This window comes from Prunus avium, chromosome 4, assembly GCF_965620075.1.
Source record: "Prunus avium chromosome 4, drPruAviu1.hap1.1, whole genome shotgun sequence".
Lineage (NCBI taxonomy): Eukaryota > Viridiplantae > Streptophyta > Magnoliopsida > Rosales > Rosaceae > Prunus > Prunus avium.
Genome location: NC_142287.1, coordinates 29,755,323 through 29,772,342, shown reverse-complemented (window position 1 = coordinate 29,772,342; position 17,020 = coordinate 29,755,323). Strand labels below are relative to the sequence as shown.

The window sequence follows — 17,020 nt, the reverse complement described above, 5'->3', positions numbered from 1 at the left end:
GTGACCCCGGCAACTAATAATTGAATTGATGGACTGAAGTGTAACTACGGGTATAGTTGAGGGACCATTGCTACGAATAACCCAAAAGAAAAAGAAAAATGTCATTAAACAGTTAATATTTTAGCTTCCTTTAACGAGTTCAACTTTCCTGTTTTCCTTTTCCCTTTTCCCTGTGCCCACCCTGTTTCCTTTAACGTGTATTAAATAGCCCTAGAAACAGAGAAAAGTTTGAAAAGTTTATACTTCGGCAATTTGAGTCGTCTGCGTGCGTCTGCCCATCAAAGAGACGAAGAGAAGCAACAGCTGTCCACCTCGAAGTTCAGTTCAGAAAAGCCTTTGTCTTTGACCAAGGTAAAAAAAGTCTTTGCCTTTGTCTTTGCTTCTTTACGTTTTCGTCTGTGGGAAAATTGCGTAAGTTTTCTCAAATTCTGTTTCCTAAGCTTTCCCAATTTTTTGGGTTGCAATAAGGTAAAAACAATTTCCTTACTGTAGAATTTGTGTTTTGGGATTTTCTTTTGGAAACAAGGGGAGAGGAGAGAGTTTGTGATTGAATTCATGGACAAGACGAAGGTAACAATGGAACCCAAGAAGAGTGGTGGTGGTGGGGCATTTTATGTTCCTGGGAATGATAGAGTTTTCTATAAGCCTCCTGAGAAGAAATCTCCTTTTGGTTTACGTGTCTTTGCTAATGCTAATGCAAAACGGGAAGGCCATATAAGTGAGAGAATAGATAACCAACATGATGGTAGTGATTATGGTAAGGATTATTATCATCAAAGGAAATCTGGTGGACGATATGAACAAGATCAATGTGGCGGAGGATATGGAAGAAAGCGGAGTAGATATGAAGGTTCAATGAGGAAACATGGCAGATCATATGATTGGGATGATGGGAGATTGGGATGGCAAGATACGCCGCGGCATTGTAGTTACTCTAATGCTAGTAAGCGCCATCAAGCCGGTTCTGCTGCTTCTCCATGGGATTTCTCGCCAGTTGAAATTCCTTCTGGATACTCAATCAAATCTTCAAGTTCGAAACATGGTGCACGTTCCCATATACTTACTGTTTATTCAGAAAATTCACAGTCATTAAAGGACGGAGAAGGTGATAAGACTGATTTGGATGAAGAACACAAATACGAAATTAGTGAAAGCATGCGTCAAGAGATGGATTACAATTCTGACGTTTCATGGTATGATAGAGAAGAAGGAAATGCAATGTTTGATACAACTGATAGCTCATCTTTATTTTATGGAAATGATGCTTCTTTTCAGAAGAAGGAAGCAGAGTTGGCAAAAAGATTGCTTCGAAGAGATGGCACTAAGATGACCGTTGCTCGGAGCAGAAAAATGTCTCAGCTCAATGCTGATAATGCTCGGTGGGAAGATCATCAACTTTTGAGATCTGGTGCTGTTAGTGCGACTAAGGCACATACTGAGATTGATGGTGAAGAAGAACACAAAGTTACTCTTCTTGTGCATGATACAAATTTAAAGCCTCCTTTCCTGAATGACAGTGCTGTTTTTACCAAGCAAGCAGAGCCAGTAATGCCAATAAAGGATCCCTCGTCTGATATGGCTATAATTTCACGCAAAGGGTCTGCTCTAGTTAGAAGAATCCATTCGAAGCAAAATTTGAACAAATCTCGTCAACGGTTTTGGGAGCTTGCAGGTTCCAAACTAGGTGAAATCCTTGGTGTTGAGAAAACAGCAGAGCAGATTGGCACAGATACTGCTGCCACAAGTACAGATGGTGAAATTGACTTCAAAGAAGATGCAAAGTTTAAACAGCATATGAAGAATGGGGAGGCTGTGAGTGAATTCGCGAAGTCAAAAACAATTTCACAGCAACGGCAGTGTTTGCCCATATATTCTGTGAGGGATGAATTACTCCAGGTAATTCGAGAAAATCAAGTTATTGTTGTTGTTGGAGAAACTGGTTCTGGAAAGACAACTCAACTGACACAATATCTGCATGAAGATGGATACACCGTAAACAGTATAGTAGCTTGCACCCAACCAAGGCGTGTGGCAGCCATGAGTGTTGCAAAAAGAGTTAGTGAAGAGATGGAGACTGAGCTTGGTGAGAAAGTCGGTTATGCTATTCGTTTTGAGGATGTGACTGGACCGAATACCATAATTAAGTACATGACTGATGGAGTACTTATGCGTGAAACACTTAGAGATTCTGATCTTGACAAGTATCGCGTAGTTGTGATGGACGAAGCCCATGAAAGGTCACTAAACACGGATGTGCTTCTTGGGATTTTGAAAAAAGTGGTTGCCCGACGTCGTGATTTTAAGCTCATTGTGACATCTGCGACACTAGATGCTCAGAAATTCCAGACCTTTTTTGGAAGTGCACCGATTTTTGAAATTCCTGGAAGAACATTTCCTGTAACTATCAACTACAATGAAACCCCATGTGAAGATTATGTTGAAGCTGCAGTGAAGAAGGCCATAACTATTCACATCACCAGCACTCACGGTGACATCCTGATCTTCATGACCGGCCAAGATGAGATTGAGGCAGCTTGTTATGCCCTCTCAGAGCGGATGGAACAACTTATCTCCACCTCGAAGAAACGGGTGCCAAAACTCTTGATACTCCCTATATATTCACAGTTGCCTGCTGACTTGCAAGCAAAGATATTCCAAAAAGCTGAAGATGGGGTTCGTAAATGCATTGTAGCAACCAACATTGCTGAGACATCTTTGACTGTAGATGGAATCCTATATGTCATTGACACGGGCTATTGTAAAATGAAAGTATACAACCCCAAAATGTGTATGGATGCTCTTCAAGTATTTCCTATTAGTCAGACTGCTGCCAACCAACGTGCTGGGCGTGCTGGCAGAACTGAGCCTGGAACATGTTATCGGCTGTACACAAAGAATGCGTACCAAAATGAGATGCTGCCTAATCCCGTGCCAGAGATTCAGAGGACCAACCTTGGGTATGTGATCTTGTTGCTCAAATCTCTTCAGGTTGATAACTTGCTAGATTTTGATTTCATGGACCCACCTCCCAAGGATAATATTCTCAATTCTGTGTACCAGTTGTGGGTGTTGGGTGCTCTTAACAATCAGGGCCGCTTAACTGATCTGGGCTGGAAAATAGTACAGTTGCCATTGGACCCTCAACTTGCTAAGATGCTGTTGATGGGTGAAGAGCTGGAATGCTTAGATGAGGTTTTGACGATTGTGTCCATGCTGTCGGTGCCGTCAGTATTTTTTAGGCCCAAAGATAGGGCAGAGGAGAGCGATGCTGTACGGGAGAAATTCTCCATCCCAGAGTCCGACCACTTAACACTGTATAATGTTTATAAGCAGTGGAAACAACAGCGGTATCGGGGAGACTGGTGCAATGACCATTTTTTGCATGTTAAAGGGTTGAGAAAGGCTAGAGAGGTGAGGTCCCAGCTGCTAGAGATCCTGAAGACATTAAAAATCCCAATTTCATCCTGTGGGCCTGATACTGATATTGTGAAAAAAGCTATTTGCTCCGCGTACTTTCAAAATGCAGCAAGATTGAAGGGTGTGGTGGAGTATGTTAACTGCCGGACTGGGATGCCATGCCATTTACACCCGAGCAGTGCTCTTTATGGTATGGGATGCACTCCAGAGTATGTGGTTTATCATGAATTGATTTTGACAACAAAAGAGTATATGCAGTGTGCCACAGCAGTGGAGCCACAATGGTTGGCTGAGTTGGGACCCATGTTCTTCTATGTAAAGGAGTCAGATACGTCAATGTTGGAGCATAAGAAGACACGAAAGGAAGAGAAAACAGCCATGGAGGAGGAAATGGAGAATTTGAGAAAGGCTCAAGCAGAGGCAGAGAAAGAAAGCAAGCTGGAGAGGGAAAAGAGATCCAAGCAGCAACAGCAGCAGCGAATGTCAATGCCGGGTTTGCACCATGGCTCTTCTGCATATATGAGGCCAAAGAAACTTGGCTTGTAAATGTGAATCAATTTGTACGTATGATTCAATCCTACTTTTCTGCAGGAGAACAGTGCTGTTAACACACACACACACACAAAGGAAGAACCTATTTATTCTTCATTGGAATCTTCTTATGCCTTTTTGTCCTTGCTTATGACTGCAGCCTTGACAACTCTGTACATCTCCTTAATGGAAGGAGCTATTTCTAATTTTCTGCATTATATCAAACTATACATAATTAGACTTCTATTCTGTTGCTATGCACACCACTTTCTAAACGTTTGGCCATATGACTCTTGTCTTTTCTTCTCCGGAGTTCAATGGATTTTCCTTTGTTATGATTTTGGGTTTTTGGCGATTGGGCTGAATGTGGTTTCAAAGCGAGCAAGCATTCATAAACCCTTTGGCAAAGACACAAAAAGAAGAGACGAGAAGATCAAGTTGAGTCAAAGAGAGAGCAACAGCTTAACCCACCTCAATTTCAATCGGGCATTCATAAATCCTTCGTCTTTGACCAAGGTAGAGACTCCTGAACTCTCTGCTTCAATCAGCATCCCTCAACCCAAGTTTGCAGCTTTCTTTGTTTCTTTATGTTTTCGTTTGTTTGCTTGTTTGTTTTTCCCTTTTAACCATACGAATTCTTTAATGAAAAATAGCAAAATTGCGTAACCTAACTAGAAAGATGGTGACCTGTTGAATATGTGGAAAAATCAATTAATTTTGCCCTAATTTGTTTCCTAAAATTCCCAATCTCCTTTTCCTTTTCCTTAGGTGCTATTCCTAATGTGACTAGGTTCTTTTGTTTAAACCCTACATAAAGTCATTAAGGTGTGTTAATTAAGGAGAATCATTTGGGAGAAGCTTAAATCGCGGTAGACCTAGAAATCACAAGTAGTACTGAGAATGTTATTTTTGTTGGTTCCTACAACTGTTGTTGCAGCTTGGATCTTCACAAACTTTGTCTGCAAGTTAATAATATATGATATGGTCTGTTCTAAAAGATTTCATTTTTTTTTGGTTACCCCTATTCACTTCCTAAGTTGCTATTACTGTGACATGTTGGTAAGGAAATTGACCAGAGTAATAACAAGAAGGGGTTTAGGGTTTAGCAGAGTCCTTACAGGTTACAACAAACTCTAAGAAGAAGAACAGACTGATCAGACTCTGAAATGCATTGGTTTGTAAATGGCAGGCTTCCTGCCCCACATAGTGTGTTCCTCAATTTAACCTTGTAAAATTTAGCAAATCACAAGAGTACAAACCAATAAGTACAAAATCTAAACAGTATAGAAAAGGAAACCTCACATCATTTGGTCATAAGTTTATGATGATGACACAATAATACAAACGAACCATTACCAATATCGCTTTTACAGTGCGCTTCACCACTTCACTTTTGCATGCCACTGATGACCAGAACAAAGCTAAGCTTCAAGCTAACAAATACACCAACAGTAGAGCAAAGATGCTATCTTAACCAAGCATAAAAGAGACCCCAAAAATAATTCAAAAAAGAAGCATAAAATCTTGTTATATACTATGGCCCCAGCTAGCTGCTACTATACCATTAATCAACCATTCTCGCAACTTGATCCAAAAATCATCTGTTATTATACATGTCCACGACTTTTCTTTTCTCTTTTTTTGGTTTCTGGGTCACCAAAATGTTGCTCCATGAAGCCATTCTTCATTGCATGTGAAATGTGTTTGGTTGTTTTGCCTGTGCAAGCATTTGAACAACTTCTCTCATGGTTGGTCTCTCCACGCTCTGCTCTTGAACACATAAAACTGCTACAAAAAACACCTGCATTGCTTCATCCAACGGAACACTGTCTAGCCGTTTATCTAGGATCTTTATCACCCCTTCTTTGAGTAAGTTGGTCTGTATTTTGGTCCACTGAACAATGTCAAGACCCTCTTCTCCAAAACCACCAACTGGCCTTCTTCCTGTAATGAGCTCCAATAGCACCACCCCAAAGCTATACACATCACTTTTCTCATCAACTCTCAATGTGTAGGCATACTCTGTTCCATGAGGTAAAGTAAAATATTTAGCTCATTGAAAACTTCCATGGTATAAAATAAAGGGGTGAGAAAATTGAAATTGATTTGTTAGATTTGAGTGAAACTACATGACATGTCCACTGTTCTAATTTATTTTTTTTACCCCTCCCACAGCACAGTAAAGGCTAAAGCAATAGCCTGTGTGTGTAAAAGGAAAAGGTAATTGGGGTTTATGCCTTATTCTTTACAGATGTCTCTCCCTTTCTAGGGTTTAGGGAAAGTAAAGCCTAGATCCCAATCAAGATTCTTAATGGGTATATGCTAAGCTCTGGAGTTATGTGGATTTTGTTATTGCTATGATTTTGGATTCAATGGGTTTTGGTCAAAAAGGTTGGTTTGTGATTGGGCTGAACCAACATGGTTTTTATTTATTTATGGTTTCAAGACATGCAAAAGCTCATGCCCCATTACTGTGTGTAGAGCAATATAAAAAGCAAAAGGAGAAATTCCTATGTCAGTGGAGCCTTTTCCCTTTTGGGAATCCATATGGAACCACTGGTTACTTCTTTGGTCCAAAGTAATGTATATGCCAGAATTTATGCAGATGCAAAAGAACAAGTATTTTCTATTAATCTGTTCTCTGTTTGAATACCAAGTTGAACAAAACAAATCAAAATTTTGAACTAATCATGCAACCTGGTATTATTGAAGGTGGCTGACTTATTTCACTAAGTCAGAGGAGACATATGGAATATGCTTAATTACTTTATCTAAGTGCTGCATCAAGTAGGTCTTTTGAGCTAAATGGCCCTACTTAGCCTATTGTCCCCCTATTCAATTCAATTAAGTAAATTACACTTAATAAATGTTTCAAATTAGTATAGTATCTATGTGGTAAAAGAAGTACCTGGAGCAATATAGCCATATGAGCCAGCAATTGCAGACATGCATTCTGATGTTCCAGTGTCTTGCAAGAACTTGGCAAGCCCAAAATCTGCTACATGAGCCTCAAAATCTGAGTTTAGCAGAATGTTGTTGGACTTAACATCCCTGTGAAGAATCAGAGGGGAACAATCATGGTGCAAGTAACAAAGGCCTTTTGCTGCTTCTATGGCTATGTTCACCCTAGTCTCCCACTTAAGATATCCTCCTCTTTTCCCATGCAAAACTTCACCTAAACTTCCATTTGGCATGTACTCATAGACAAGCAGATTGGTCTCCTTATTTGAACAAAATGCTAGCAATCTGACAATGTTTCGGTGTCGGATTTTACCAAGTGTCTGAATTTCTGCAGAGAGACCATTATCATGAGAAGAGCCTTTGTTAATGCCCAAAAGCTTCTTCACAGCTACTTGCTCTCCACTGGACATTGTTCCTCTATAGACAATCCCAGCTCCACCTCTCCCTATAACATTGTTTTCCTTTATGCACTCTAAAATGTCTTCACTTCCAAATTCTAGCTTTTGGAATGCTGTGAGCTTCCATGAGTTCGATTTTTTCCTCACCTTTCTGGTCTTTATGATTGCAAGGGTTGCAAACACAAATGAACATAGCAAGAGTCCTAGAGCAAAGACAAGCTTGAACTTCCCGAGGACTTGAGACCTGGTGCCATTTTGATTGTGATCCTCTGATGGTGAGCTTGAAGAGTAGTTGCATGGCTTTTCAGAAGAGTCACAGAGCTCAGGGTTGCCTACAAAGGAGGTGGAGTTAAAGAATAAGTATTGTCCTGTTTGTGGTATTGAACCAGAGAAGCTATTGTGGGAAAAATCAGCAGAGGTTAGGCTCTTCATGGACCCAAGTTCCTTTGGCAGGCTCTGGTTTAAGTGGTTCCAAGAGACGTTGAAGTAATTCAATATGTGAATTTGAACAATTTGAACTGGGATTGGACCCGTGAGTTGGTTTTGGCTCAAATCTAAATAAGTCAGTGAGAGACAATTTCCAACTTCCGGAGGGATTCTGCCAGAAAAATTGTTTCTGCTACAATCCAACTTGAGAACATTTACCAACCGGCCTATGTCAGATGGAATTTCTCCGGTAAACTGGTTTCCACTTAATAGAAGATTCTGCAAGCTAGAGAAATTTCCAATAGAAGTAGGAAGTGGCCCCGATAAGCGATTGCTTGACAGATTTAGCTGGCTAAGTTTGGAGGGTACCTTGCTTGCTTCCTCCAGTAGCTGTCCAGTAAGATAATTGTTCTGTAGCTCTACAAGTGAGAGCTCTGGCAAGTAAAGAAACCCCTGTGGTATTGATCCGGTCAGATAGTTCTGCCCCATTCGCACTCTTACGAGAGTGTCACATTTACCAAGATCATCTGGTAGAGGTCCAAAGAGAAAATTGTTGAGCAGAATTAAGATCTTCAGCCTTCTTCCAAAGCAAAGAGATTTTGGGACCACCCCAGTGAGCTTATTACTTGACAGATCAAGCTCAATCAATTTACCATTCTGGCCAAGCTTTGAAGGAATTGCTCCAGTGAAATTGTTATGCCACAGCTTCAAGACTTCCAACTTGGGCAGCTCTGCAATGGCATGAGGAATCTCCCCATGAAACTTGTTGATGAACAGGTTCAAGAGGGTAAGCTCGTGGAGCGCAGAGAACTCAGCAGGGATATCTCCTGTTAATGCATTGTTTGAAAGATCAAGAGACCTCAAGCTACTCAAGTTTCCCAGTTGAGCTGGAATGGAACCACTGAGCTGATTTGTTTGCAGGAACAAAGTGTCTAGCTGTTTTAGATTTCCCAGCTCTGGAGGGATTGGTCCCTCCAAGCCACAATTTGCAAGGTCTAAATGGAACAGATTGATCAGCTTACCGATCTCAGGTGGGATTCCGCCTTTGAATTCGTTGTAGTAACCCAAGAAAAGCTGCTTGAGGTTAGTAAGATTACCAAGCTCACTTGGTATGAAACCACTCAGATCATTTCCTGCAACTGAAAGATAATTGAGCTGCACCATATTTCCATAACTTGGAGGGATATTTCCACTAAAGAAATTCCCGCCAAAGTCTAGGCGCTTTAGCTTGGGAATTTGAGTGACACCTAATGGCAGTGAGCCATTGAAATTATTGTTGTAAGCATCCAGCAATATGAGCTCCTTCAACTGAGCAAATTCCCAGCTCAAGTTTCCACTGAAGCCATTGTTGGATATGTTGAGGTATTGGAGCCTGGCTAGCTTGTGAATTTCAGGCGGAAAAATGCCTGAGAATCCATTTCCTGACACTGAAAGATTGACAAGGGTTCTCAGTTCTGTGATTGCAGGTGAAAGAGAACCGGAGAGGTTGTAATTGGATATGTCCAATGAAACAACTGATATGTTCATGTTGTCACAGTGGATACCAGCCCAAGAGCAGAGGAACATGTAGTTTGATACATTCCAGCTATTGAGAGAAGGATTTGAAGCTTCAAAAGATTGCTTGACAGAAACCAGGATTGAAGCCTGCCTTCTGAGAGACAGATTATGGAAAGAAACAGAATGAACACAAGTGAGGAACACAAGAAGGGAGGAGAGGAAGACAAACTTCATTGCAGAACTGGCCATGGGAAGGTTTTTGGATTAGAGAAGAAAGTTTCTAGAGAAACCAACCCTTATTTTTGTTAAGCTGAAGAAAAGTAGCGACCATTTCATTCATATGCACTCTAATTTTACAGTGTGGACGCCAGACAGATGGAGAGGGAAAAGACCTTGGATGCTATAAATATGGAACTTTGCCTTGCAATTTTTTTTAAGCTCTCTCTGCCACAGTATATTTGGTTTCGTCTTCCAACTTTATAAAAAGGAAAAGCAAAAGCAGCTCTTGCATTTGCATATAAAGATTCATAACAACAGACCGTTTGATCAACCAATATTTAAAATCCCTTTACCTTTGGAGCTGAATGACACAATTGCCCTTGCTTTATTTTGCATATTGTTGAATCTGATTGAGAAAAAGAAAACAGAAGTCAGAATATTCAAGACTTGAAGAGAGGTCCATGACCCAGCTGATAATTTAAAGTAGGGATCATAAGCCGGAAATCACTACAGCATTCTAACTCATATCCAAATTGATTAGGGGTCATAAAACTGATTAATCTGATAATACACATTCCTGTTCATATTATGCTTAAGCTATGATTTAACATGTCATATAGGCTTGATCCCAAAAACAAAACAAGACAAGACAATGATATTGTTCTAACTTTGTTACTGTGATTAAAACAATGAATTCTATGTGATGGGATACTTTAACTCTTATGTGTATGTTGTGTACAAAGTAACTTCAGGAAAATCTGTCTTGTTCAAAATACACCAACTGTTCCTAAAATGTTGCTTGCTTATCAATAAAAGCTTGGATAAAATTTTAGCTTCATGTGTGTGTTGCGTGGATCACGTTTGTACTTTTTTTTTTTTTTTATAAATATTTTATACAAGCGATATTGGGGGAAAGGGGAATCGAACCTAGGACCTTAGATATAGGGATAAATGCTCTTAATCACTTGAGCTACAAGCTCCTTGCATCACATTTGTACTTAGATGGCTGCAAACAGGTTAATGACTATGAGACTGTCTTTTTTAAGTTGAATGATGATTAAGTATCAGCCAAAGAATGATATGATCAACTTGGGGGAGAAGCAGATAATACTCCAGGATTCTTTTCTTTGTTTTTAAAGTGGACACATTAATTGGGTTCTTTTAGACCATCTTCCTTTGTTATTTTGTTTGGAATAAGTACCAGTATTATTATTCTGGAGGAGCCCCCTCCTCCTTACCCTTTTACTTTAGACCAGAACGTGAAAAAAGAAAAAGCATATGGATTGATTTTGGAGATGTTGGGATTCATCACTTTAATAATCTATGTCTTCTCTCTCTCTCTCTCTTTCTCTCTCTCTGTGGACCTGTTTGAATCTTTTTCATATTTTTATTTGGTCAATGAGTTAGGAGGACATAGGACTCTCTAGGAGGAAGCATAATTATGAAGGCAATAAAGGCCAGGTTTGTGTTGGAATATGGCTATGGCATATTGGGAAGCTTATTTTACTGTTCCATTTTTTTCACCTGAAATCAAGGACTCTAGAGCTGATCTATGCATAGAAATATATATACACAAAGTTGATGCCTCAAGTGGGATGAACACCAGAGGAAATTTCATAAGGTTGCTTTGGTTTTGAGCGACCATAATAATGGACAATGTCTCCATGGGACCATAAAGAGCACAAAAGAGTCAAAAATGACATGTAAAATTGCTTTGCTTTGCTTCAATGAAATGCTATTATAGTTCTTTTTTATTGATTTAAATATGAAAAAAGATAAGCACTCATTGATCCTCCCAAAATGGTGACCTGATCTCTGAGCTCATGTAATAAGGTGATTGTTCCATGCTTGTACACGTTTTTTGATGATGTACTGGTTTATGCAACAATGGTCCATTATCATCATCATCAGCGGCGGAATCTTCCCTGCTAGTTGGTCCTTTTTAGCCACATTAATTATTATCTAGATCATTTGACTTCATGATGACCCTCTAAAGTCACCAAAATTCGACTCTCCAAGATGTTTGAACAATAATTTGGTATATATTATCTCACACTTGTCTAATGGGAGAGTCATTTCCTTGAAAACGTTAGAAAACCACTAACTAACACCCTTTCGAAAATAGGGTTTGAGTTTCTGAACCTAAAACCCCATGGAATCAGAGCTCTGATACCATGTTAGACGATCATTGATCCCAAAAAAACTTAAACTGTTAAAGTTTGAAACTCATTATAGGGAGCATGAGAGTTGTTAGGGTTGTTTTGAGTTTGAAGAGGATTGATGGGCACTAAAGAACTAGTCTACTACATGCAAATAGAGCACGAAGTTGATGACAAATTCTGATGGCTGCTTGACTCATTATAACAAGAAAGAAACAAAAACCGATTTGGGTTTGGTGGAGTGTCAATGAAGCAGCACTATGTTGTATGTTTCATATATTTTGTTTTATTTTCCCTATTTGGATGAATTTTCTTTAGTTCGACACCCAATCAATTTTATTATGGAAGAAACCAAACAAATAAGAACATAACTTAAAAAGAGGATATGGATGAATGAATGAATGAATGGTATTAGCATCACCAGATCTGCCTTTGAATCACCATATCTGTATAAAAGTGGCTTTATATTATATCATCTCTTTAACTTTAACCAAGAAACCAATGGGCTACCTCTTTAGTGGCAATATATGGGTCGATATTTTTGAGGATATCACCATCGCATGTAGTCTCACACCTAACTAGGTTTACATCTGCCATTTCTCTTCCACATATTACACCTTTAATCCTAAATTACTAAACTAAAGTTTTCGTTCGCCAAAATTGACTTAGCATTGACACAACACTAGAAAATGACACTATACAATGTACAGCCAAATTAATATCCATCTTTGGAATATTAGGTGCTATCGTTGTAACATGGTTGTAACAAGATTAACATGTTTATGCAATAAAATTCTTCTTTTTTGTATAAGGAAACTGTTATTAACACTTCAAAATTCCTGCGCCGGATCATTACTTATTCAATGAACATATTATATATCCCTTTATCAAAATAAGCAAAAACGAAAGTTTGAAAGTCCGGCCATTGAGATCTCTAGACAATATAATTTCTTCTCAAACTTTTTTTAAAAGATACTGCAGTTGAAGCACAAAGGAGAATTTGGTGTCTTTCTGGGATGACTTTCTCAGAATTTCAAGAACAGTTCTATTCTACAATTTTGAGGGATCAAATTTTTTTTCTTCTATTTGTTTATTTATTGGAAAACCACTCATTCAATTCAACGAAAGAAAGAAAGAAAAGTGTTCACCAAAAAACAAAAGAAAAAGAAAGAAAAGCCCAAATAGGAAAGCCGAAACGGCCCACAACATCAAGTTTGATCCAAACCCAAGGAGAACTAAACATGGCCTTTTGTCCTTTTTGTGCAGCAGCACCATCTTATTGGATACTTGGTCTAATGAATATTTTTTGTATAGTTTGATTTTGGGGAAACCTTTTTAAGATTGATTTTGAATGAGAGAATGAAAGGGTAAGAATCTAGATAGTATACTAGAGAGAATTGAGAGAGAATGAAGCAGCAATCCAAGGACCCATTCGAAGCGGCGTTTGAGGAGCAAGAAGACTCGCCGCCAGATTCTCCCGCGGCTCCTGATGCCGCACGCACCGCTCTCGACACTCAAGAAGACGACGACCCTCTTCTTCTTCCTCCTGGCTCCAAAGACCCATCTTCCTCAGCCACGCCATTAGCGGCACCGCCACCACCACCACCAACAACAGCAGTAACTACAGCAAGAGCAACACCTGTTGCTACTACAGCAGCGCCCTCTACCTCTGCTCGGGCCACATTCAAGCACAACAAAGATGATGACGACGACGAAGATGAAGAGAACATGGATGTTGAGCTCGGCAAGTTCTCTGCCACTGGCGACCCTGACAAAATGGCCAAGATGCAGTATGTTCCTTTCTCACTTTTTCTTTAAACCCATTTAATGGTTCAGCTTTTGTTCAAGAAATTAAATGTCTTTTAAATGCTTGGGTAATTGTAATTTTGCATTTCAGTAATGCTCTTGTTTGCTGCATATGAATACAAATATTCCAAGTTGATAGAACAAATTCATGGGGAAGAATGAAGGGATGATAACTAGACTAGACTATGAAGGGCCCAAGTGGGTTCCAATGAAAACTCAGTTTGAAGCAATAGAATTTGTAAAGAATGGATGGTTATTAGACTAGATTGTGTACTTTGCAGTGTTCTAAGTAGGCTTTAAATAAATTTGATTCCTATTTCTTTAGGACTTGTATGCTTTGCTTCCTTGAGAGCTTGTTGTAATCTGCATCATACTTCTCCTTTTAAACTCCTAGGTCTGAATAATCTTTCAGGGCTATCTTATCACGATTCTCGGAGGAACAGATGAGTAGGTACGAGTCATTTAGGAGAGCTGGGTTTCAGAAATCCAACATGAAAAGGGTATGCTTCCTAATTATTTCTCCATGTAGAAGGCATTTCTGGATCTGATTAGCTGCATATTGGAATTTGGTTGGCAATGCACTTTTCTAGAGTTGTCATATTTGCATCAAAACTTGTAGAAAGCAGTCACTTTGGCATTAATATTTGAGTACATTATTTGCATGCAGTTGTTAGGTAGCATCAGTGGAACTCCAAAAATTTCTATGCCTATGACAATTGTAGTGTCAGGGATAGCAAAGATGTTTGTTGGTGAACTGGTTGAAACAGGTATGTTATCTATTTTCATATTTCACTAAATAAAAATGAAAAATGACATTTTTTGAGTTAATATTGTTAGAGTTTTATGTCACTTTAGCATTGTGATCCCATTCGAGTTGCACCCTTTGGACTCTGATATAACAAATGAAAAAAGGAGTGTATTGCTTGGTCCAGAAAATTTAGTGTAACAGGTACTTTAATGGTTCAACATTTTATGTCTTACCCAGAGCCTCTATCTATGTTCTTTTGCAGCCAGAATAGTTATGACAGAGAGGAAAGAATCTGGGCCAATCAGGCCATGCCACATTAGAGAAGCATATCGAAGATTGAAGCTTGAAGGGAAGGTACCAAAGAGATCAGTGTCCAGGCTCTTCCGGTAGATGGACCAGATTCATTTTATGTATCTAATTGGACAGGTTATCAACCATAACCTTGTTAGATCACATGTCTATTTATCTTTGTATTATTCTAGTTTTGCTGTATTCTTGTCCTGTCCTACACCTTTTAGGCAGTTGAATTGAGAACAAGTATTGCCAATGGGCTGCTTTAATATTTAACAATTGGAAAGTGAAATTTAGAACTAAATTGTTGTTTTTCTATGGCGAAGAAGCTGAATACTGCTAGGCCAGCTGACCAACTATACTTTAGCAGATAATTCTAAATCTATGAGCTGAAATAGGAAACAAATGGAAAAGGGAGAAACAGACAGATAAATGCTTGTATAATGATGTGTTTTTGTACCTAGAACCAAAAAGCTGGTTGGTTTTGCAACTTAAGGAAGTAAAGTTGATCCAGAAACTGTCCTACTCTATGATGTTATGTTGTCAATTACAAAGTCATCTAACTTTCATCAGTAACGTCATTGTTCTTCTTGTAAAGTCATTTTTAAGACCCTCCTGTTCCTTTTGAGGGTTAAGACTTAAAACATCGTAGGTGGTGTCTGGTGGGATGGGTTGGTTTTCTGAAGGTTACTTGGAAGACTTTGAAACATCAGACCATCATTAAAACATGTCTGATTGTTTTGAGCATTGATTATTGTCTATTTGGAACACTCGGAAATATCAATCCATGAGCAAAACATGTCTAATTTGTTTCAGAATTGATTCCTGATAGCCATGAGTCAAACATTATTGTCAATCCTGGGTTCCTGGCTATCAATGTGATCATGATTCATGACTAGGCTCATGATTTAAGACCAAAAGATCAGATCATGATCCTGTTGCTTGGGGTATATATGACAGCTAATGAACTACATTTCTGAACATTTCTGTTGTGCCTTCCTGGAGACAAAAGCATTCCAGAGCTGTCCTTGGTTTATTCCATGAATTGATGGTAGGTTTAGCTGTTTTACCCAATCATACTGAAGATCTGAAGCCGTCTCTCATGATGCATTTAGCAATCCCAAAACTTGTCTATTATCTGCCTACGGTTAAAACCCACCAGACATGTCAAGATCCAAATTCGAATTGGTTCCTGGTTCACTTTCTGTTTTGCTTCAAGGCTCCATTTGCTTAGAGATATCCCTTTCACCACTCTCATTGTGATACCACGTTTCTTTTTATTTGAAGTTGGAGACTATTTTTTGGCACATTGATTTACACGTGATTTTAGTTTGTACTACTACGATGATATAACATCTCATAAATATAGCTCATATATCTTGCACAAAACTATTTTATGAACTCTGAAAAAATTGTTATGTGAAGAAGCCTATCAACTTCTTGTTCTACTTCTGTTCGAAATAAATCTTTCATCTGGTGTTATTTCTAGGTCCGCTGATCTGTAAGTTGGAGTTGGGATGCAGTACATCTACCCATATGCTTAAAGGCCATAGCTATTTCAACCCAAGGTGAGAACCATACTTCGTAAAGTATCTTCGACTTCGATAACGATAGGAGACATTGAAGAGTTCAAATCACAGCCCTGCAGGCTTGTGCTGCCAGCTCTGTGTTTTATTTTACCCTGTAAAATTGGAATAAACAGGAGACTGCCCCTTGATTGATTGTGACCCAAGATAACTTATGCTTGTTATTTGCCGCCCATGTGCATATTTTTGTCTCAACCAAGCGAAGAATTGCATGTACTTTTCGGACTTTGAGATTCCAACTTATAATGTTAGACTCATATGGATCCTAATATTTTTCACTCTGTGAACGAGTTTATAAAGATATCGAACGGAAAAAACATGACACTTGGTTTTCTTGGCAGTTATTTCCATTGATAAGATCTCTAGGCTCAGAAAAATTAGGTTGCAATGGGGTCATATAACTATTTTTCTATCTCCGGTCAATAATGCAATGTTATGTTAAAAAGTTATCATACATTTCTTAAAGTTATTGGTCGAAAATAACAAAATAATTTTATCTCCATTTTATGCAAGTGTTTCTTTTAAAGACTTGACGAAGACAAAAAAGAAAAAGAAAAAAAGAAAAGACTTTGGCGATTAAAGATGGTTAGCATAGTAATGAGCACATTACAGATGGTGGTGGTGGACACAACATTTTGTATTGTATAACTGTTCTTGACCAGTCTATTAAAAACGGCTCTTCAGATCAAAGTTTTAATGAAATTAAAAGGGCCTCCTATAGTGACAAATCTACCCCCTTTGGAAGTTTTTGTTTTTGGTTGAAATCCCTTTGCAAGGTTACTACATATTATAAAATTAAAAGGGCCTCCTATAGTGACAAATCTACCCCCTTTGCAAGGTTACTACATTTTATAAAATTAAATGGGCCTCCTATAGTGACAAAACCTACCCCCTTCGCAAGGTTACTACATCTATATATATAAAGCAAAAGGCAGAGAATAGTGAAACATTCAAAATACCAAAAAATGCCCTTGGTTAATG

The 17,020-nt window shown here is 38.8% G+C and overlaps 2 protein-coding genes and 1 pseudogene across 3 annotated transcripts; 2 read left to right on the top strand and 1 right to left on the bottom strand.

Annotated features, from left to right (window-relative positions):
* The first annotated feature begins 178 nt into the window (after positions 1-178).
* On the top strand, positions 179-4,065 carry LOC110763643 (pre-mRNA-splicing factor ATP-dependent RNA helicase DEAH7 pseudogene; annotated as a pseudogene). Its single transcript, XR_015835443.1, has 2 exons — positions 179-351; positions 527-4,065. The product of XR_015835443.1 is annotated as a pre-mRNA-splicing factor ATP-dependent RNA helicase DEAH7 pseudogene (transcript).
* Positions 4,066-5,232: 1,167 nt separating this feature from the next.
* On the bottom strand, positions 5,233-9,752 carry BAM3 (Leucine-rich receptor-like protein kinase family protein). The gene is made up of 2 exons (XM_021966473.2): positions 6,857-9,752; positions 5,233-5,970 (listed from the first exon to the last, which is right to left on the bottom strand). The coding sequence occupies exons 1-2, from the start codon at positions 9,477-9,479 to the stop codon at positions 5,633-5,635; spliced, it is 2,961 nt and encodes a 986-aa protein (XP_021822165.1). The 5' UTR covers positions 9,480-9,752; the 3' UTR covers positions 5,233-5,632.
* A 3,167-nt stretch (positions 9,753-12,919) lies between these two features.
* On the top strand, positions 12,920-16,264 carry TAF11 (TBP-associated factor 11). Its single transcript, XM_088251934.1, has 5 exons — positions 12,920-13,398; positions 13,827-13,914; positions 14,082-14,181; positions 14,425-14,588; positions 15,943-16,264. Exons 1-4 carry the CDS (start codon positions 13,016-13,018, stop codon positions 14,550-14,552), a joined length of 699 nt encoding a protein of 232 aa, XP_088108060.1. The 5' UTR covers positions 12,920-13,015; the 3' UTR covers positions 14,553-14,588; positions 15,943-16,264.
* The last annotated feature ends 756 nt before the right edge of the window (positions 16,265-17,020 follow it).

Excerpts from the sequence above, each read along its gene's own strand:
- BAM3 (XM_021966473.2), bottom strand. The coding sequence starts at position 9,479 with ATGGCCAGTTCTGCAATGAAGTTTGTCTTCCTCTCCTCCCTTCTTGTG. Across the intron at positions 5,971-6,856 it reads ATATGGCTATATTGCTCCAG|AGTATGCCTACACATTGAGA; the intron begins GTACTTCTTTTA and ends CTCATGGAACAG.
- TAF11 (XM_088251934.1), top strand. The coding sequence starts at position 13,016 with ATGAAGCAGCAATCCAAGGACCCATTCGAAGCGGCGTTTGAGGAGCAA. Across the intron at positions 13,399-13,826 it reads GACAAAATGGCCAAGATGCA|GGCTATCTTATCACGATTCT; the intron begins GTATGTTCCTTT and ends ATAATCTTTCAG. Across the intron at positions 13,915-14,081 it reads AGAAATCCAACATGAAAAGG|TTGTTAGGTAGCATCAGTGG; the intron begins GTATGCTTCCTA and ends ATTTGCATGCAG.